The sequence below is a fragment of the Jaculus jaculus genome, chromosome X, assembly GCF_020740685.1.
Source record: "Jaculus jaculus isolate mJacJac1 chromosome X, mJacJac1.mat.Y.cur, whole genome shotgun sequence".
Taxonomy (NCBI): domain Eukaryota; kingdom Metazoa; phylum Chordata; class Mammalia; order Rodentia; family Dipodidae; genus Jaculus; species Jaculus jaculus.
Genome location: NC_059125.1, coordinates 69,012,966 through 69,034,616, shown reverse-complemented (window position 1 = coordinate 69,034,616; position 21,651 = coordinate 69,012,966). Strand labels below are relative to the sequence as shown.

The 21,651-nt window shown below is 38.6% G+C and overlaps 1 protein-coding gene across 6 annotated transcripts in view; it reads left to right on the top strand.

Moving 5' to 3' along the window:
- Atrx (ATRX chromatin remodeler) overlaps positions 1 to 21,651 on the top strand; it is a 249,302-nt gene that overhangs the window by 68,570 nt on the left and 159,081 nt on the right. For 4 of the 6 annotated variants that reach the window (XM_045140174.1, XM_045140171.1, XM_004666978.2 and 1 more), the window contains 4 exons: positions 13,630 to 13,685; positions 14,935 to 14,987; positions 16,363 to 16,484; positions 19,411 to 19,524. In XM_045140174.1, coding sequence (XP_044996109.1) covers positions 13,662 to 13,685; positions 14,935 to 14,987; positions 16,363 to 16,484; positions 19,411 to 19,524 — 313 coding nt within the window. In that variant the 5' untranslated portion in view covers positions 13,630 to 13,661. The remainder of the gene's footprint in view (positions 1 to 13,629; positions 13,686 to 14,934; positions 14,988 to 16,362; positions 16,485 to 19,410; positions 19,525 to 21,651) is intronic. The other 2 variants (XM_045140173.1, XM_004666979.2) reach the window with 1 other exon arrangement.

Genomic DNA, 21,651 nt, shown 5'->3' with positions numbered 1-21,651 from the left:
CTACTGTACCAGCTAAATAATTTTTATTATTTTTTTATTTTTTGAGGTAAAGTCTCACTCTTGCTCAGGTGACTGCTGGGATTAAAGGCATGCACCACCACACCCATATCAGCTAAACAAAATTTAAGGGTTTTAAAAATATTTTTATTTATTTATTTGACAAAGAAAGAAGGAGAGAGAGGGAGAGAGGGAGAGAAGGGAGGGAGGGTGGGGGGAGGGGAGAGAATGAATGGGTACAGCCACTGCAGATGAACTCCAGATGCTTGTGCCTCCTTGTGCATCTGGCTAATGTGGGTACTGGGCTATCGAACCCAGGTCCTTTGGCTTTGCAGGCAAATGCCTTAACCACTAGATAATCCCTCCAGCCCAGTTTTTTTTTTTTTTTAATTTAGGTGGTGGTGGTGGGTGAGGAGTTATGTCTTATAGATTGAACACAGTTCCTTGGACATGTTAGGCAAATGCTCTACCACTGAGTTATATCCCATGCCCAAGAGTTTAGCTTTTAAGAAACTGCTGTCTTCCATAGTACCTATATTCTTTTGGATTTTCAGTAGAAATAAATATGAGTTATCGTTGCTTTATATTTTCTCTAGTACTTGTTGTTAGTGTTTTGAATTTTTTCTTTATTAGTTTTATATGTACTGAGTGTATAAACAGCACATGTTGGTACCATCCCTACCCTCCTCCCTGCCCCCCCCCCCAGGGACCCTCCTCATTGGGGATGCCAGTTATACCCTTGGGGAATGTGGGTTGTGCATTGTGGGGGGTTAGCCACCAGTTATGGGAAAGAGGCAATGTCTCTGTGTATTATATCCTAACTTTTGGCTCTAACAATCTTTCTGCCCCCTCTTCCATGAATTTCCCTGAGCCATGTTGGGTTCCTTTTAGGTCTACTTCAGTGATGAAGTCTTGGAAGCCTCTGTGTCTCTGGATATCTAGTATGGTAGGAGTTGAATGTTCTCTGTGTCTACCTCCTTTAACCTTGGGCTGGTACCAGTATCATCAAGAAAGCAACACTCTTGCCCACTTCCCCAATTACTCTATGGTTTCAGATGGGCCCCTGGTGAGGTGCGATGGGCTGATTATTTCCTCATGTACTGTGTCCACCTGAAAAGAGAAGCACATTCTCCAATGGAGAGTGAAGTCAGGTCCAGATAAATGGGATAACTATTATTAGTTTAGAGAGAATTTAATAGGTCTAGGCCCTCTTGTAGCCTAGGATAGGTGGGAGCTTGATATTGGAGAGTGAACTTGTCATTTGGATATGATTCTCACTTGTTTCACAGTTCCATATGGCTTTTGTTACACTGAGTGGATCTGTTAGCCAACCCAATAGTGGTTGGTTATCCACCATGGCTGTATGCCACTATTATTTAAAATTTTTATTGACAACTTCCATAATATTAAACAATATCCCATGGTAATTCCCTCCCTCTGACCACTTTGTTTCTTTGAAACTTGCTGTCCATCATATCCCCTCCCTTATTTATGTCTTGTATTGAACTCCTTATTTCATTAAATTGCTTTCCTGTGTCTTTGATTCCTTTAATTTCCTCTTTGATTTCTTTGAACATATTTATAATCATTCTTTTGAAATCTTTCTCAGGCATTTCCTCTAAGTCAGTCTCACTGGAGGTCATTTCTGATGTATTAATACTTTTTGGTGGATTTATGTTGTCTTGATTTTTTGTGTTCTGTAGATCTGATGTTATATATCTTCAGAGTAGGAGCTTAAGGTGCCAGGTGTGGCTCGTAAGGCGCTCAAAGTAACCACAAAAGTGACCCTAGGTGTTGGTTTTGCTTGCTGTGAGATTATTCAAGTAGGCCGAGTGGAACAAAACACAGGTAAATTCTAAAATGTAACTAAACGATACACACATTCAATGAAAAATAGCACAGAATATTTATGCAAGAGTAGATATTGCAACCAGATCCTCCAACAAACTCACAGTCCCTAAGGATGTGTATTAGCCTACATCTTTAATCCTGTCAACTGGGAGGCTAATATTTCTGGTCTGTAGAGGGTTCCATGTCAGCATGTGTCCAAGTGAAACCCTTCCCCAATAAAGGACAGAGGAAGAAACAAAGGCACTATAAATCAGGAAGCCCAAAATATAGCTTCCTTAAGAATCTGACCATCCGTCACATTTAACATAAAATTTATCCTGACATGGAAAGTGCAATTAGCACTTCCGATTCAAGCCTATATACCAGTCTTATTTGGTGGGTACTGAACTGGTGTAATCCCAGTTAGCTTATGGGATGGCTTTTGTCTCAATTATGCTGTGTGCCTGCTTGGTGCCCTCTTTGCTGTGCTGTGGGCTCAGGTAGGCTGCCTAGGTCAGTGGGTTGTTGCCTGTCATTGCCTGTGCAGGGTGTTGTATAGGTGAGCTCCCTTCCCCAGGTCTCTGGTGCTTGCTGGCACTTGTGCTACTGGTGGGGGAGGGGAGGCTATGGTGGTGGCTGAAGTTGTCCTGCTGGTCTTCATGATCCTCTTCCTCACTAGCCACTCTGTTGGTCTTTGCCATCCTCCCCCATGTTTATTGAGCTTGTGAGGAGTCTGGTGTGAGTGGAGAATCTCCTTACCTGGCTCTTCCTGTGGCTCAGGCCGAACCTTGTGGCTTTGGCACACACGGACCTGGTGCCATCCCTGCTATTGCTGCTCCTGCCTGCTTCTGTGGACTCTAGATGCTGTAAATCTCTACTTGTCTGCTGCAGTTGATAATTTCTTATACACTTCACTTTTTATAGATAAGTTTTTTTTTTTTTTTTTTTTTTTTTTTAAGGTAGAGTTTCATTCTAGTCCAAGCTGATCTGGAATTCACTATGTAGTCTCACGGTGGCCTTGAACTCAGGGGGATCCTCTTACCTTTGCCTCCCGAGTGCTGGGATTAAAGGTGTGTACCACTACGCCAGGCTAGAAGGGTGTATTTTGGGGGGTGTGTGTGTGTGTGTTTGGCTTTTTCCCCCTACACAGGTTTGTTGTGGTTACTATGCCACCATTTAAACTGGAATTCCCTTTGCCATTATTTTAATATATATTTATACATTGTTTTATTTCAATTTTTTTCTTTTTTAAAAATTTTTATTAGCATTTTCCATGATTATAAAAAAATCCCACCCGCCCCCCCTTTCCCCTTTGAAATTCCATTCTCCATCATATTACCTCCCCATCTCAATCATTGTACTTACATATATACAATATCAACTTATTAAGTACCCTCCTCCCTTCCTTTCTCTTCCCTTTATGTCTCCTTTTTAACTTACTGGCCTCTGCTACTAAGTATTTTCATTCTCACGCAGAAGCCCAATCATCTGTAGCTAGGATCCACATATGAGAGAGAACATGTGGCGCTTGGCTTTCTGGGCCTGGGTTACCTCACTTAGTATAATCCTTTCCAGGTTTATTTCAATTTTTTAAAAAATCTTTTAAGAATTCTTTTTTAAAAAAATTTTATTTATTTATTTGAAAGCAACAGACAGAGAGTTAAAGAGGCAGAGAGAGAGAGAGAGCAGAGTGGGTGCCAGGGCCTCTAGCCACTGCAAACGAACTCCAGACGTGTGCGCCCGCTTGTGTGTCTGGCTAACGTGGGTCCTGGGGAATCGAGCGTAGAACTGGGGTCCTTAGGCTTCGCAGGCAAGTGCTTAACCACTAAGCCATCTCTCCAGCCCTTATTTCAAAATTTTATTGACAACTTCCATGATTATAAAAAATATCCCATGGTAATACCCTCCCTCCCCCCACTTTCCCCTTTGAAACTCCATTCTCTATCATATCTCCTCCCATCTCAATCAGTCTTTCTTTTATTTTGATGTCATGATATTTTCTTCCTCTTATGATGGTCCTATACCATTATTATTATTATTATTATTATTATTATTATTATTATTATTATTATTTTGTTTTTCAAGGCAAGGTCTCACGCTAGTCCAGGCTGACCTGGAAATAACTATGTAGTCTCAGGGTGGCCTCGAACTCATGGTGATCCTCCTACCTCTGCCTCCCGAGTGCTGGGATAAAAGGCGTGCGCCACTACGCCCGGCTTATTTTTAACAATTTATTGTTTAATTTACAAGGAGATGGAGGGATGGGAGAGAGAGAGAATTGGAATGGGTACACCAGGGCCTCTTGCCACAGCAAACAAATTCCAGATGAATGTGCCACTTTGTGCATTTAGCTTTCTGTGGGTACTGGGGAACCTAACTGGGTCATCAGGCTTTACAAACAAGTGTCTTTAACCACCAAGCCACCTCTCCAGCTCAGTGACTTGAATTTTGATCACTCTAATAGATGTGTAAAGGCATATCATTAATATATCCAGTCCAGGCTGACCTGGAATTCACTATGTAGTCTCAGGGTGGCCTTGAACTCATGGTGATCCTCCTATCTCTGCCTCCTATGTGCTGGGATTACAGGTGTGTGCCACCATGCACAGCTTTAATATGTAGTTTTCTCTCTCTCTCTCTCTCTCTCTCTCTTTTTTTTTTTTTCGAGGTAAGGTCTCACTCTAGTCCAGGCTGACCTGGAATTCACTATGGAGTCTCAGGGTGGCCTCGAACTCACGGCGATCCTCCTACCTCTGCCTCCCGAGTGCTGGGATTTTTAGTGATTTTTCGGTAAGCCTATAGATTGCCTCCCTTCCTTTTCAATTTCTTTTTTTTAAAATATTTTTATTTATTTATTTGAGAGTGACAGACTAGAGAGAGAGAGAATGGGCGCGCCAGGGCCTCCAGCCGCTGCAAACGAATTCCTGACGTGTGCGCCCCCTTGTGCGTCTGGCTAACGTGGGTCCTGGGGAATCGAGCCTCGAACTGGGGTCCTTAGGCTTCACAGGCAAGCATTTAACCACTAAGCCATCTCTCCAGCCCCTTTTCAATTTCTTAATCCTCCCCCCACTCTTCATTTTTAAAAAATCCTGAGACAGGGTCTCCTATATCCCAGTCTGGCCTGGAAATCCCTATATAACTGTTGATAACCATGAAATTCTGGCTCGCCACCTTCTGATGCTACATGCCACCATACCTTGTTTATGTGGTATTAGGGATAAAACCCAGGTCTTTGTACATGCTAGACAAGAACTCTAATTACTGAGCTACAGTCTGCTGTGGTTCGTTGAGGACTTTTGCATCTATAGGACATTGGCATGTTTATTCATAAGTGATAATGACCTGTTGTTTACTTTTTTGTGGTACCTGGTTTGAGTTCTGTATCAGGGTAATATTGATCTCATAAAATGAATTTTATAAGAATTTGTGAATCATTGATATTCTTTTTAAACATGCTTATTATAATTGAATGGTTCATTGAAACATCTGTTTTTTATTTTTTGTTATTTTGGTTTTTCAAGGTAGGATCTCGCTCTAGCCCGAGCTAACCTGGAACTCACTATGTAGTCTCAGAGTAGCCTCGAACTCATGGCGATACTCCCACCTCTGCCCCCCAAGTGCTGGGATTAAAGCCGTACACCATCATGCCTGGCTTAAAACATCTGTTTTTTTCTGTTATTTTTTCCTAATATTTTAAAGAATACTCTTTTAAAAGTAGATTTATTTATTTATTTATTTATTTATTTGAGAGGGAGAAAGAGGCAGAGAGAAGGCACACCAGGGCCTCCATCTACTGCAGACGAACTCCTGATACTTGCACCCCCTTGTACATCTGGCTTGCGTGGGTCCTGGAGAATTGAACTGGGGTCCTTTGGCTTTGCAGGCAAACACCTTAACCGCCGAGCCATCTCTCCAGCTTTCTTTCTAATTTTTAATACTTTTTACTGACAATTTCCATAACTATAGATAATAAGGCATAATTTCCTGTCCTCCTCCACCTTTCCCTTCACAAATCCACTCCCTATCATATCCTAGCCCAGGCTGACGTGAAATTCACTATGGAGTCTCAGGGTGGCCTCGAATTCACGGCAATCCTCCTATCTCTGCCTCCCGAATGCTGAGATTGAAAGCTGGGATTAAAGGCATGTGCCACCACGCCCGGCTAGTCTCTCTTTTATTATGATGTCACCATCTTTTCCTCTTTTTATGGGGGTCTTCTGAAGCTAGACACTGCAAGGTCATAGATTGTGAGGCAAGTGTCTGTTTGAGCTATAACATTGTAAGCAGTTCTCCCCTTCCTTTGGCTCTTACATTCTTTCTGCCACCTTTTCTGCTATGGACCCAGAACCCTTCGAAGGTGTGATGGAGATATTTCAATGCTTAACACCCCTCTGTCACTTCTCAGCACTATGGTGCCTTTTGGGTCATTCCAGTGGTCACTACCATCTGAACAGATAAGCTTCTCTAATTAAAAGTGAGAGTGGTGTTAATATATGGGTATAAACATTAAGAAAAGTGCTTACAGGGCAGTTTGGTGAGCATAATATATTCATTTATCAACAAAAGAGCAGGTGTTACACTCCTAGGGCTCATTACCTTCCCCACCATAGGATTTTGATTAGGTTTTCAGCACCAGGCATGTATAACCTCCTGTGGAGCAGGCCTACAGTTGAATTAGAGAGCAGTTGGTTTTCCCCATAACACACATGTTACTATTGAACCCTTTGGGTCATTTGGCCTGGCTGGCTAAACTGAAGGCTTGCAGAATCCACTGTTTATATATTGATTTATTTTTAAATCTCCACTGATGACTTCTTTCTCTTCTATGGAGCTGCATGCAGGGTAGCTGTTTTTAGCTTTCTGTCAGCTGTTCTACATGGAGGAGGTCTTCAGCTCAGCTCCAGCAAGATTTCTCCATGACCTTGCAGTCCAAGCATGTGGAGTCTTCAGCAGTAGGGTCTTACCATCTATTCATGGTGGGAAAACAAGATCCTTGGCCATGGCCTGTAATGTTTTTTGGGGCATCAGGATCTTCTGGAAAACAAGTCACTGGATGGTATCCCATTCCTGGCACTGAAATTTTTCTAGTAACAATCTGTAGCTTCTGAGTGCATCATTGTCCAGCAAAGTAGGTTTCTATATGGTTTACTCATACCCTTTAGATTTTTTAAAATGTTATTTATGGGCTGGAGAGATGGCTTAGTGGTTAAGGCTTATGCCTACAAAGCCTAAGTACTCAGGTTTGATTCTCCAGGTCCCAAGTAAGCCAGATGTACATGGTGGCGCATACATCTGGAGTCCACTTGCAGTGGCTAGAGGCCCTGGTGCACCTATTCTCCCTCTCATTCTCTCTATCTCTAATAAATAAATAAATAAAAATAAAATTTTTTTATAAAGTAAATTTTATTTGTTATTTTATCATTTTTACTTATTTATTTGAGAGAGAGAGAGAGAGGGAGAGAGAGAGAGAGGTAGACAGAGAGAACGGGCATGCTAGGGCCTCCAACTGTTGTAAATGAATTCCAGACGCATGTGCCACCTTGTGCATCTGGCTTATATGGGTTCAGGGCAATCAAACCTGGGTCCTTTAGCTTTGTAGGAAAGTGCCTTAACCACTAAGCAATTCTTCTACCCTTCCTTTAGATTTTATTTTGGTTTTTCAAGGTAGGGTTTCATTATAGCCCAGGTTGACCTGGAATTCACTATGTAGTCTCAGGGTGGCCTTGAACTCACCATGATCCTCCTAACTCTGCTTCTTGTGTGCTGGGATTTGTGCCACCACGCCCGCCGGACTCTTTAGATTTTTATTAACCCCCCCACCCTTCCTTTATTCAATCTGTTTCCCCCCTTCCTTTATTCAATCTATTCTGATCTCCCTTAGGCCATTCCACCCCCAGTAATTTGCTTATCTACTTACATACATACAATACCATCCCATTAAGTCCTTCCCTCTCCTCCCTCCCTTATAGCCCTTTTCTAGCTTACTGGCCTCTGCTACCAAATTTTATTCCAATTCACATACAAGTGTAAACATTAGTAACTAGGATCCATGTATGAGAGAATATGTGACATTTGGCTTTCTGGATCTGGGTTACCTCAGTATAATCCTTCCCAGGTCCATCCATTTCATAATTTTGTTTTTCTTTACTGCTGAATGGAACTCCATTGTATAAATGTATCACAACTTAGGGTATATGCCTAAGAGTGGTATAGCTGGGTGTAGCAGACAGCTTCAGGTTCACCGAGATGAACTTTCAGACCAGGGTCAGTTATGGAGGAAGGGATTTATTGAAGCTTACAGATCCAGAGGAAGTTCCATAATGGAAGAAGAGCCTTAAGATCTGCCCAGTGACATTGCCTCCAACCAGGTGGCTGCATATGCAAACTACAAACTAATAAAACACTGAATATATTGGTGGCCATCTATTCAAATTACCACACTGGGTCATATGGTAAATCTATGTTTAGATGTCTGAGGAACCTCCACACTGATTTCCACAATGGGTGTTCCAGTTTCCCTTGCCACCAACAGTGTAAAAGGATTCCTCTTTTTTCTACATCCTTGCCATCATTTTTCTTCTTGTTTTCCTAGTGACAGCTATTCTGACTGGGATGAGATGGTATGTCAAAGTTTCCTTGATGGCTAAGGATGTAGAACATTTAGATGCTTATAGGCCATCTCCATTTCTTCTTTTGAGAACTGTATTTAGTTCCATAGCCTCCCTCCTTTTTTTGTTTTTGTTTATTCGAGATAGTGTCTCACTCTAGCCAAGCTGACCTGTAATTCACAATGTAGTCTTAGGGTGGCCTTAAACTCATGATGATCTTCCCGCCTTTGCATGTCAAGTGCTGGGATTAAAGGCATGTGCCATCATGCCCAGCACAACCATTTTTTACTTGGGTTGTGTGATTTCTTATTATTTAGTTTTTTTTTTTTTTTTTGAGTTCTTTGTATATCCTAGATATTAATCCTTTGTCAGATGTATAGGTGGCAAAGATTTTCTCCCATTCTGTAGGTTGCCTCTTTGGTCTATTCACAGTGTCCTTTCTGTACAAAAGCTTTGTAATTTCATGAGGTCCTAGTAGTTGATTAGTGGTTTTATTTCCTGATCAATTGGGATTATATTCAGAAAGTTGTTGCCTATACCAATATGTTGAAGGGTTTCCCCTAATTTTTTCTCTAGCACTTGAAAAATTTCAGGTCCGGCATTAAGGTATTTGATTCATTTGGACTTCACTCTTGTGCATGGAGAGAGATACGGATCTATTTTCATCCTTCTACATATAGATATCCAGTTTTCTGAACACTATTTGTTAAACAGGCTGTTTTTTTTTTTCCAATTAATGTTTTTATTTTTTATTTTTTAATTTTTTTGTTTTTCGAGGTAGGGTCTCACTCTAGCTCATGCTGACCTGGAAATCATTATGTAGTCTCAAGGTAGCCTTGAACTCATGGTGATTCTCCTACCTACCTCTGCCTCCCCAGTGATGGGATTAAAGGCATGCGCCACCACAACCGGCAGGTTTTGGTATATATATATTTTTTTTGGTGGCTTTCCTTCTGTCCTTCCCTCCCTGATTTTTATTTATTTATTTCAGAGAGAGAGTTAGATAGAAAGAGAATGGGCACACCAGGGCATCAAGTGCCGCAAACAAACTCCAGATGTCTGTGCCACCTTGTGCATCTGACTTTATGTGGGTCCTGGGGAATCAAACCTGGGTCCTTTGGTTTTGCAGGCAAGCACCTTAAACCATTAAGCCATTTCTCCATCCCCTACTTTCTTCCCTCCTTCCCTTTCTTCCTGAGAGAGGGAGGGAAAAAGGCAGAGGGTGGGGGGAGCAGGGGAAATGGGCACGCCAGTGCCTCCAGCTACTACAAAGGAACCCTCGGTGCATGTCCCAACATGTGCATCTGGCTTATGTTGGACCTGGTTACTTGAACCTGTGGCTTTAGGCTTTGCAGGCAAGCATCTTAACCACTAAGCCACCTCTCCAGCCCTTTTTGTGGTTTTTTGAGGGAAGGTCTTGCTCTAGCCCAAGCTGACCTAGAATTCACTATGTAATCTCCGGGTGGCCTTGAACTTACCTCATGGTGATTCTCTTATTGCTGCCTCCTAAGTGCTGGGATTAAAGGCGTGTACTACTATTTCTGGCTTATTTTTGTCAAAAATCAAGTGGCTGTAGCTTTGTAGATTTATATCTGTGTCCTCTATTCTGTTCCATTGATCTGTATGTCTATCTGTGCCATTACCATGTTGCTTTCGTTACTATGGCTCTGTAATACAGGTTAAAATCAAGTATGATAGCTGCCAGCCTTATTTTGTTGCTCAAAATTGTTTTGGACACTCATGGTTTTTCTTGTGCTTTTAAATGAATTTTAGGATTCTTTTTTTTCTGTGAAGAATGCCATTGGAAATTTGATAGGGATTGCGTTGTTTATAGATTTCTTTTGGTAAGATTGACATTTTTACAATATTGGTTCTTCCAATTCAAGAATATGGGATGTCTTTCCATTTCCTAGTGTTTTCTGCAATTTCTCTCTTGAGTGTTTTAAACTTTTCATTGTAGAGATTTCTCATTTCTTTGGTGTAGCAGACAGCTTCAGGTTCGCTGAGATGAACTTCCAGACCAGGCCATGGAGGAAGGGATTTATTGAAGCTTACAGATCCAGGGCAAGTTCCATAATGGCAGAAGAAGCTAGCCTGCCTTCACAGGTCTAAGCAGAGAGAAAAGAAGCACAAGTCAGAAGCCAAAAGCCACACAGCACAGCACACTTCAGGAACTCCAGCTAGGCACACTTAGCATATCTTTAGATTGAAATCTGAAACCCATCACCACACCTTAAGATCACCCAGTGACATTGCCTCCAGCAGGTGGCTACAGATGCAAACTACAATGAAACAACTGAATGTATTGGGGGCCACCTTTTCTTTTCAAACCACCACACTTGGTTAGGTTTCTTCCAAGGTACTTTATTATTTTGAATGACAGATGTGTGTGTCACCCTGTGTATCTGGCTTATGTTGGTACTTGAGAATTGGACCTGTATCCCTTGGCTTTGCAGGCAAGCACCTCAACCACTAAGACCCAAGCCCCTTTCCACTTTTATTTTTGATCAGTCTACCTAAAGTTTATTGTTTATTTGTTTAATTTTTATTTTAATTATTTATTTTTTTAGTTTTTATTTATTTGAGAGAGAGATAAAAACAGTCAGATACAGAGAATGGGCCTCTGAGATCCTCCAACTTCTGCAAACGAACTCCAGATGTCTGCTATACCTTGTACATCTGGTTTATGTGGGTCCTGGGCAATTGAACCTAGGTCCTTTGGCTTTGAGTGAGTGAGAGAAAGTATGCGTGTACCAGGCCTCTAGCCACTGCACATGAGTTCTAGAGGCATATGTCACCTTGTGCATGTAGTTTACATGGATCCTGAGGAATGGGACTTGGGTCCTTAGGCTTCATAAACAAGTGCCTTAATTGCTAAGCCATCTCTCTAGTCTTAAGATTTCTTTTCTTTAAAAATGTTTTTTAGTACTTATTTATTTATTAGAGAGAGAGAGGGAGAGAGGGAGAGCACCCGCTAGTATGCGCATAAACACACCAGGGCCTCCAGTCACTGTAATTGAACTCCAGACACGTGTGGTGCATCTGGCTTACATGCATACTGGGGAATCAAAATTTGGTCCTTAGGCTTCACAGGTAAGTGCCTTGACTAAAGCCATCCACCCAGTTCAGGTTTATTTGTTTATTTTTAAAAATATTTTATTTATTTGGGAAAGACACACACACAGAGAGAGAGAGAGAGGGAGGGAGGGAGAGAGGGAGAGGGAGAGGGAGAGGGAGAGGGAGAGGGAGAGGGAGAGGGAGAGGGAGAGGGAGAGGGAGAGGGAGAGAGAGAGAGAGAGAGAGAGAGAGAGAGAGAGAGAGAGAGAGAGAGAGAGAAATAGAGAATGGGATGTGCCAGGACCTCCAGCCACTGCAAACGAACTGCAGACGCATATACCACCTTCTTCCTCTGGTTTTACATGGGTACTAGGGAATCGAACATTGGTACTTTGGCTTTGCAAGCAAGCACTTTAACTGCTAAGTCATTTCTTCAGCCCTTATTTATTTATTTATTTTTTATTATTATTATTTTTTAAAATTTTATTTATTTATTTGAGAGCTACAGACACAGAGAGAAAGACAGAGGGAGAGAGAATGGGTGCTCTAGGGCTTCCAGCCAGACGCATGTGCCCACTTGTGCATCTTTCTAACGTGGGACCTGGGGAACCAAGCCTCGAACCAGGGTCCTTAGGCTTCACAGGCAAGCGCTTAACCGCTAAGCCATCTCTCCAGCCCCCCTTATTTATTTTTAAAAATGTTTTTATTTATTTGTAAGGAGAGAGAGCAAAAAAGAGGAAGAGAGAATGGGTGCAACAGGTCCTCTTGCTACTGTAAACTAACTCCAGATGAATGCACCACTTACTTAGTGCGTTTGGCTTTACCTGGATACTGGGGAATTGAAACCAGGCCACTAGGCTGTGCAATCAGTTGCCTTAGCCACTGAGCCATTTCTCTAGCCCTTCCTAAGGTTTATTTTATCCTTTTGAACAACTAACATCTCCCTCCTTCTCTCTCTCTTTCTCTCTCTCTCTCTCTCTCTCTCTTTTTATTTCAAGGTAGGGTCTCACTGTAGCTCAGGCTGACCTGGAATTTACTATGTAGTGTTAAGCTGACTTCAAACTCAAAGTGATCTTCCCAGCCCAGACTCCCAAGTATTGGAATCAAGGTCATGAGCCCACCACATCTGGCCTGAACACAACTACCTTTTAGATTCATTACTTTTGTACCTTTTAGATTCATTACTTTTGTACCTTTTAGATTCATTACTTTTGTTTTCCTATTTCTTTCTTCATTTGTCTTACTGATTTCTACTGTGTTCTTAATACTTTATTGTGTGCTTTAGATTTAGTTTACTCTTTTTTGTGGGGGGTGGGTTTCGAGGTAGGGTTTCATTCTAGCCAAGGCTGACCTGGAATTCACTATGGAATCTCAGGGTGGCCTTGAACTCAAAGTGATCTTCCTACCTCTGCCTCCCAAGTGCTGGGATTAAAGGCATGCACCACCGTGCCTGTCTAGTTTACTCTTATGTGCTAAGTATTTTATGTAGAGATGAAATATGATTTATTAGCTGGAGAACTTGCTCAATGGTTAAGTCACTTGCCTGTAGAGCTTTTTGACCAGAGTTTTATTCCCAGGTATCCATGTTAAGCAAGATACACAGGGGGTGGTGTATGCATCTGTAGTCCATTGTCAGTGGCTGGAGGTCCTGGTATGCCCATTCTGTCTTCTATCTCTCTTTGCTTGGAAATGAATAAATAAATAAATAAATAACTGTTTCAGAAAGGAAAATATAATAAATAAATAAAAAGAAGTATTTTAGAAAAGAAATATAATTTATTAATAGCATTAGTATAATTTATTTACTTCTTTATAAGAAGGGGCTAGTGTATGAAATCAGAGATTCTAGTTAGAATATTCTTGTAGGAATATTTTAGTCAGCATTACTAATACTCCTATAACTTCAAAATGGGCTCATAGAGTTATAGGTATTAGTATTTTCTTTTTGAGACAGGGTCTGTGTAGCCTTGGCTGACCTCAGACCTGCCCAGTAGTACAGATTAGCTTCAAATTTGTTGACAACCTTCTTGCCTCTGCATATTGAGTGCTAGAATTACAAACATGTGCTATATAACTAGTGTTAGTGTTTGGTTTGATGCCATATTGATAGTATAAGATTGTTTCTTCTTTTTTTTAGATAAAAGTAGTGGTTCTGGAAGTAACTCTGATATGATGGAAAATAGCAAGGAAGAGGTAAGTAATAATTTGAAGCATCTTTAAGGATATTTATTAATTATTAATAACTAACTATAGTATATACCATTATATTTCTTCTAGTTAACACATGCCTATTTGTGGTTACTGTTGTACCACTTGTTCTTACGGTATTGGAGTTTGCTTCTTGTCTAGTTTGAGAAGGTGTTCATTATTATTAAGTTACTTTAGTAGTTTACCTTAGGCAGAAAACTGAAGATTTGCAACTTGATAGGAATTTAAATGTTGTTATATCATGGCAATTTGAGTTAGACATTGTGGGTATGGCTCCAGGGTTCTGAGATGTTTCAAAATTTGGTATTGAGAGTCTCCTAAGCATTATTATAGTAACCCATCCCGAATTCTTTCACCTGATATGCAGGTGGATATATTATAGAACTTACATTGTGCCATGTGTTAATATAAAGAAGAATTGCACCTTTTAAAATTTTTTAAATTAAAAAAATTTGCTTATTATTTGTTTATTTGGGAGTGACAGACAGAAAGAGGGAGGGGAGGAGGGAGAGAGGGGGGGAGGGGGAGGGTGAGGGGGAGGGGGAGGGATGGAGGGAGAGAATGGGCGTGCCAGGGCTTCCAGCCACTGTAAAGGAACTCCAGACTTGTGCGCCCCCTTGTGCATCTGGCTAACATGGGTCCTGGGGATTCGAGCCTCAAACTGGGGTCCTTAGGCTTCACAGGCAAGCGCTTAGCCGCTAAGTCATCTCTCCAGCCCGAATTGCACCTTTTTAGAAATCCTTAAAACTGTCTCTTTTTTGACTACTTCTGTTCCTGTGCATGTTGATAAGGGCAAAGGTCTTTTCTCACCTCCCTAGCATACAACAGAAATAATATAAAAAGAGAAAATGTCTGGATATTCGGGTCAAAGTATGTTTGCTTAACATCACAAAAAGTAAACAGAAGAGAGAAATATGGGACTGTGGGTATGGTTTTGTGGCAGAAGACATGGCTTTGGGCTCAGTCTCCAAAATTCCCACCCCAAGTGATACTCTCTAGTTAAGGAACATGACAGTAAATAAGAATTCTTTTTTTGAGGGGCTAGTGGTAGTATTGGATTTGAACTGAGCTATATTTCTAATCTCTAAGAATTTGTTTTTTAAGTTCCTTTTAGCCAACTATTTCAGGTATATAATAGTATCTCATTAAAAGATTTTATTTTAGGGAAATGGTTAACTATATAGGTATTGCTGTGAGAGTTTTATTCACCTTTGTATTTTTTCTTCATGTGTAGGGAACTAGCTCCTCAGAAAAGTCCAGATCTTTAGGATCATCACGATCAAAGAGGTGGGTTGATATTGAAGGAAAATGTTATTTTCTTTCACTTTTGTTTGGTTTTCTGTTTCTCAGCATACAATCTTTCACTTGAAGTTACTTCTAGCTCCATTGTTCTAAATAAATCATTTTATACAAATTTAAATATTTACAAAAGAATACTGTAATATAATCTAATAAATTCCTTTGTATCTATTGTGCAATTTCAACAATGTTTAATTCATTCCAACTTTGAATAAGTTATTTTACTGTGTGTATGTGTGTGGTTTTGCACATGGGCACATACATCACAGCAAGTTTGCTCCACCTTCTTTGGACAGGATCTCTTGCCACTACAAACCAACTGCCAGATTGCAAATAAACTACCAGACTAGCTGGCCCTTGAGGTTCAGATTCTCCTAGCTCTGTTTTCCATTCTCATAGGCACGTTGGAATCACAGATGCATGTACCTTTTTGCATCTGCCTATACGTGGGTGCTGGGAAATTGACCCAAAGGCTAGCAGTTTTTGCAAGTGATTGACTTTATGTGCTGAGCCATTTCCCCAGTCCTACCAACTTTTGGATTTAAAGGAATTTTTAATATTTGATTCACTTTTCAGATAATGAATATGCTTTATAGAAGGGGGAAAATTTGAATGTCTTATTTGACAATATGGGTTTTATTATGTTACATTGTTTAAGATACTGAGTAGATATCATAGATATAAATTATAAGGAGTACAAAGAGTGTTGAAGATGTTTTTTTCAGAATGCAAAACAAATTATATGTGGACTGAAATTATTTCCAAGTATAGTTAATGCCCTATATATTATGAAGTACAGTTCTTTTACTTTTAAAGTTAAAAAAATTATCTTTATTTATTTGAGAAAGAGGAAGAGAGAGAAAGAGGAAGAGATAGAGAGAAATGGGTGCACAAGTGAACTCCAGATGCACACACCACCATGTGCATCTGGTTTATATGAGTCCTGGGGAATCGAACCTTTGTCCTTAGGCTTTGCACGTAAATGCCTTAACTGCTAAGCCATCTCTCTAGTCCTGGAATATAGTTCTTATTAGAAGTTTTCAGCTTAAGTCTACTAAAAGACTAAAAGTCTACTGGACTTTTGTTGTTTCTTAATCAGTAGAACTGTCTTAATAAACACAGCTTGATTATTATTTTATTTTCTAATGTAGTGATTCTCAAAAGAATACCCTACAAGATTCCCTTGCTATCAGAATATAGTTGCGCTAGTTCCATTCATTCAGTCTTGTGTCCCTCCATGATTCTTGTTCACAACCCTGGTTGAAAGTCAGTGCTCAATCCAAGCATGATATTTATGGTCTTTCAGTATTTTTCCAGTTGTCAGTAATGTCCCCATAATTCAATGGACTTAATTCTTTCATAGGAAACCTTCAATTGTAACAAAGTATATAGAATCTGATGATGAAAAACCTTTGAATGAAAATGCAAATGAAGAAGGTTCCAATGAAAATTCAGAAAATATTACTATGCAAAGCTTGCCAAAAGGTAATCTGTATTATTTTTCACAGGAAGTTAAAATTGTAATGTATTTTAAATGTGTTATTATGGTTAATTGGGTTAGCGTATGTAAAGGACTGATGTTGGTCTTTTACTGATAGTGGTCTAACTTGTTAATGAAAACATGCATTATATAGTTAAAAATTGAAACATATATTTAGTTTTGGAAAAAACCAAATCAGATAATTTTTTTCTTCTTTCCATTGAGTTTTTAAAAAGGGAGATTACATTTTTACATTTCATTTGAATATGGATGTAGGTTGAAATGTTTAAAATACTAAGTCAATTCAGTGAGTCTTAATGTGCTTGTTTTATTTAAGACTGTAACGACTAGTTCGGAAAACTTAAAAAATAATCGTTTAATTTAGTACTTACTTGTTTTTTTGGGGGGGGTGTTGCAGTGCTGAAGATCAAGTCGAGGGCCTCTCACATGCTAGGAAAGTACTCTACCACTGAGCTACAGCCCCAAACCCTGTCGTATTGCAATCGGAAATTCCCTAACACTAATCTGAAAGTTAACTGCTAAGTAGTTTTTAAGTATATTTATTGAAAGTATATTTTGAAAAAAATTTTTATCATACCTTTGAACTATTACAGCACTACCCGTGTAGCTTCATTAATTAAGTTGGGGCACAAAAAGGCCAAATGCAAAGCTTAGTTCATCCAAGCCTTAGGCAGTATGATTGGGTGATGAGATAATAGCAAAGGACTTATTAATTTTTTGATGTTTCACAGAGTCAAAGTGTTAAGAGGTTTTTCCTCTGTTAAGTAATTAGATCTAATCTCTTAGCAGCTATTTTTGAACTTATTCTCAAATATAGATAGTTTAAATCTTTGTTTACTAAAACTTATTTACTGTCTATGGTTTTGTTTTGTGACATTTTTAAATTATAAAAGTTTAATGAGTGTAGTGGGTAAGAGGGAATGATCTTTGTTTAATTAGGATATATCAGGAGTTGTAAAATGAGGAAAAAAAAGGGTATGATGAAGAGGGGTAGAAGCATTGGTGTCTTACCATTTATTTGGGTTTGCAAATCATCCTTAAGACATGTATGTATTTGCCTTGGTGGCTGCTGGCAGAAACAATAATTGTGGGAATCTACATCTCAAAGGCAGTGAGTCACTTTGGATTTTTCTTATTGAGTGTTACTGGGAATGCTTATGATGTAAGAATGGGGAATCCAAACCTTTTTTTTTTTTTTAATGGGTACTGTGGATGGAAGTCAGTATATGATTTTACTAAACTGAGCTAAGTCTAATTCTCTTGCTGAAGCAATAGTAGAACTGTTTCATAAGGTTAAGTCTGAACTGTTATTTTTATTGTTAAATTGCTACATTGAGTAAGCATAGGTTCCAGACTCTTAGAGAATTAACTCATTTAATCCTCAAAACAAAGTGACAAATTAGTTAATTGCTTCGACTGTTAAGAGATGAAAGGTGAAATTCAGATCACAAGAAATATTTCCTACTTTAAATCAAGAAGATTTCAGGCATACCTTAATCTAGTGTTAGGTATGGTGCTCTTTCACCCTTCTGCTTTACTTTCATTCAGAGAAGAGTTTTCAAGAAAGAACAGTTCAGTTATTTTTTGCTTAATTTTAAATATTTTGTTCTTTTTAAATGCTGGGACTTCTCTGGAAGTATATATGTAAAATGATACTTATAAGTAACATTTTTGGGAATTGGGGATTATTTAAATTTACCTCATCATATGAACTCCTGTTCCCTCCGGCCTTTCCCCTCCCAGTCTCAGAAATTCATTTAAGAACTAGAACTATAACTTGCCAAAATATGTTTGATGAGTTATATATGACTGTTTCACTTTGTACCTCTGGCTTTGTGTGGATCCTGGGAAATCAAACCCAGGCCAGCAGGCTTTGCAAGCAAGCGTCTTTAATCACTAGGCCATCTGCTGTATGTCTGTCATTCGGAGGGAATTCTGACAACTACTTGCTTTTACTTTCTTAATTGTTGTCAGTACATGATCAATTTAGTATTAAGCCCAGCAATGTAAGTAAAAATTAAGACCAGGACCCTGTTTTACCACACCTATTTTCTTCTATCATTAGTTTTAGAGTTAAGGAAGGCCATTCTTTCTAAACTATTTTAATAGACACCAACAAATTACTTTATTCTACAAGTTATTGTTAGACTAATTCAGCTTAAGTGTTATAGGGTGATCTTCAGTCTTAAAACTCTTTAAGGACTTTTGAGGTTAGTGGAGTTTTGATATACTATTTGAAATTTTCTCTAGAATAGGTATAGCAATAAAGATTAAATTTCATGGTTCCCTTATCCTCCTCTTACCCTCCCCAGAGCAAAATAAAACAACTATATCTGTCTGATTTTTTTTTTTTTGTTTAGTTTGGACTATGAGAGGAATAAGATTCTCCCCTACCGCCAACTACTTTTTAAATTTTTTAAATTTTTTTGAGGTAGGGTTTCACTGTAGCCCAGGCTGACCTGGAATTCACTACGTAGTCTTAAGCTGGCCTCAAACTCATAGCTGTCCTTCTACCTCTGCCTCCCCAGTGCTGGGATTAAAGGTATATGCTACCATGCCTGGCTTAAATAAATACTTATGGAATGTAGCCTACATGTTCATATTTTTTTGTGATAGGCAGTGTAAAAATTCTGAGCTGGGCGGAGGCTTTCTATTGACACATTTAGGTTAGTTCATAATACCTCCCCTTCCTGTTTTTATGAACTAAACTGCAACAAGTATTCTGATTGCTGACAACTGGCCCTTTTACTACTTCCCTATTTTATTTATCCTTGAAGTCCTTATACAAGTACTTAAAACTTGAAGGAAACACACTATGTACCAGCAATGTTGGCTTTATCTGAACTGAAGTCTTGTACTTCATTTGCACATTTAATATGTGTAATGGTTTTTTAAATGAAATCATTCTAGGTACAGTGATTGTACAACCAGAGCCAGTGCTGAATGAAGACAAAGATGATTTTAAAGGGCCTGAATTTAGAAGCAGAAGTAAAATGAAAACTGAAAATCTCAAAAAACGCGGAGGTAAATACAAGTGAAAAATGAAACCTGAGTTTAAATTGCTGTCTATGACCATATTTGAAAATCTGATGTGCTTACTAAAAATACCTCCACTTTCTGCCCATTGTTTATTAAAAAGCACTACTTAAAAATAACTTCTGTTTCTCTGAGCTCTGAAGCAGAAAAAGTTAAATACCATTTTTGAAAATACCTTTGCCTTCAGTGGCTATTGTCTCAAGAAACTTATCATTTCTTTCTTCCACTTACTAGGTTTATAATACCTATATACCAGAATACCATGAGTTTTCCCTTACGTGGAAGAAATTTCAAATTTGTGTAAAATTTTACCTGTGGCCACCAGGTAACCATATATAATCGGAACAATGTTGCATATAGTGGTAGAGAATTACATCAGTTATCTCTTGGGGTATTTACTAAATATGAAAATCCTTTTTTTTTCCAACAATTTATACTTTCTTTGGATGAGGTCAATAATGTACCTCAGTTTGTTCTTCATGAACACTAAAATTTCAGATCTTTTGATGCAATGTAGAGATAAATAGGAAAGAGTTGGGAGCTAGTTCTAATAATCCTCCCTCCATGTATTTGACCTACCTCTATTTTTGCCATCACAACAGCCAGATTTCATTTAGAAATCTATAAGCTGGGTTCATGCTCAACATTTTTGTATGTGATTTTTAAATAGTGCCTGCATATATTTTTTGGGCAGAATAACAGGATGAGAATCTGTATATATAAAAGGGATTAATCTCTAAAAGTAAAACATGACACTAAATTTCTAAATAGAAGTGTAATTCAAATACCCATTTAATATTGATCATATTACATAATTGTGAAATTTTATTGAGATTCTTGTGAAATTTTAAGTAGACTTTTATATCACTGCTATGATTATCTTTATGGAATCAATAAAATATATCTATACTTACAAAAATATATACCAATTTTCAAATTAATTTGTTAGGTTGCAGTTGAAAATCAAGGAAATGTTGTTTAGTCTGTTGTCCACAAGAGGGTGTTCAAACCCTTTGGAGCTTAAGAAGGATGAGAATCCAGTTCATAGTAGGAAGGCTGTCATTTCAGCAAAATAGATCACCACAGCTAAGGTACTATTCTTAAAACATAAGAGAATCAGCAAGTAGAAGGTAATGTTAAGAATCACTATCAAGAGTTTATTTTTTTGATCATGGATATTCAAGTGAATACAGACAATTATGTATATAGCATTTATCACAGTTAATTGTCTGAATGGTATCTTTTGGGAAGAGACTCTAGAGCAGTGTCTGAAGTATGGATAGTGCCCAAAGGCAGAATAAAAGAAAAATCACCTCTGTGTGTGTGTGTGTGTGTGTGTGTGTGTGTGTGTGTGTGTGTTTGTGTTTTGGGGGTGGTGGATTTTGAAGTGGCAATTTGGCATGCTGCTGGTTTTAGCTGTTATCTCTGGAACCTTTTATCAAGTGTTCTTTGTAAGAATGTGCTTATCATGCTTAAAGGAAATATGTATGTTTGTAGCTCTATAGAAGTGCCCAAATCTCTCATGTTTATTTTCCTCAGTGATCTTCTACATGTTTAAATAGTCAGAAATCAAATAGGCAAATTAACTTTAGAAGTACTTATATACACATGTATGAGTAAACTAGTGGTATGAGATACAAGATTGCTATAGTTAGTATTTCAGTTTTTTAGAAAAAAATAGTTCCAAATTTGAAACTTAATTTCGGAAACTGTCAAGAATGTAACACTTACATTAAAAAACTCTGACAATGAAAACTTACATTGATTTGGAATGCAATTATGGCACACTGGCATAGCTAAAGTGGTATTCCAGGAACAAAAAAAAATCATAGACAGTTTTGATACTTTCCTTATTTTAATTGTTAAAAAAAGATTGGATAACTTTTCTTCTTGAACAGAAATAATTTTTTTCTCCTTCAAGCCTCTAAAGTGTATTGAGTTCAGAAACAAATATGACTCTTTTCTACTTAAACACTTTAAAAAATTCATAACTGAAAATAAAAAATAAACCTACATGCACAAAAAATGTACGTAAAGTCAAGTAACTGATATTTTGCCATGTTTGCTTCAGATCTCACTTAAATAAAATATTGGCTCATTCCTACTCTCATCCAT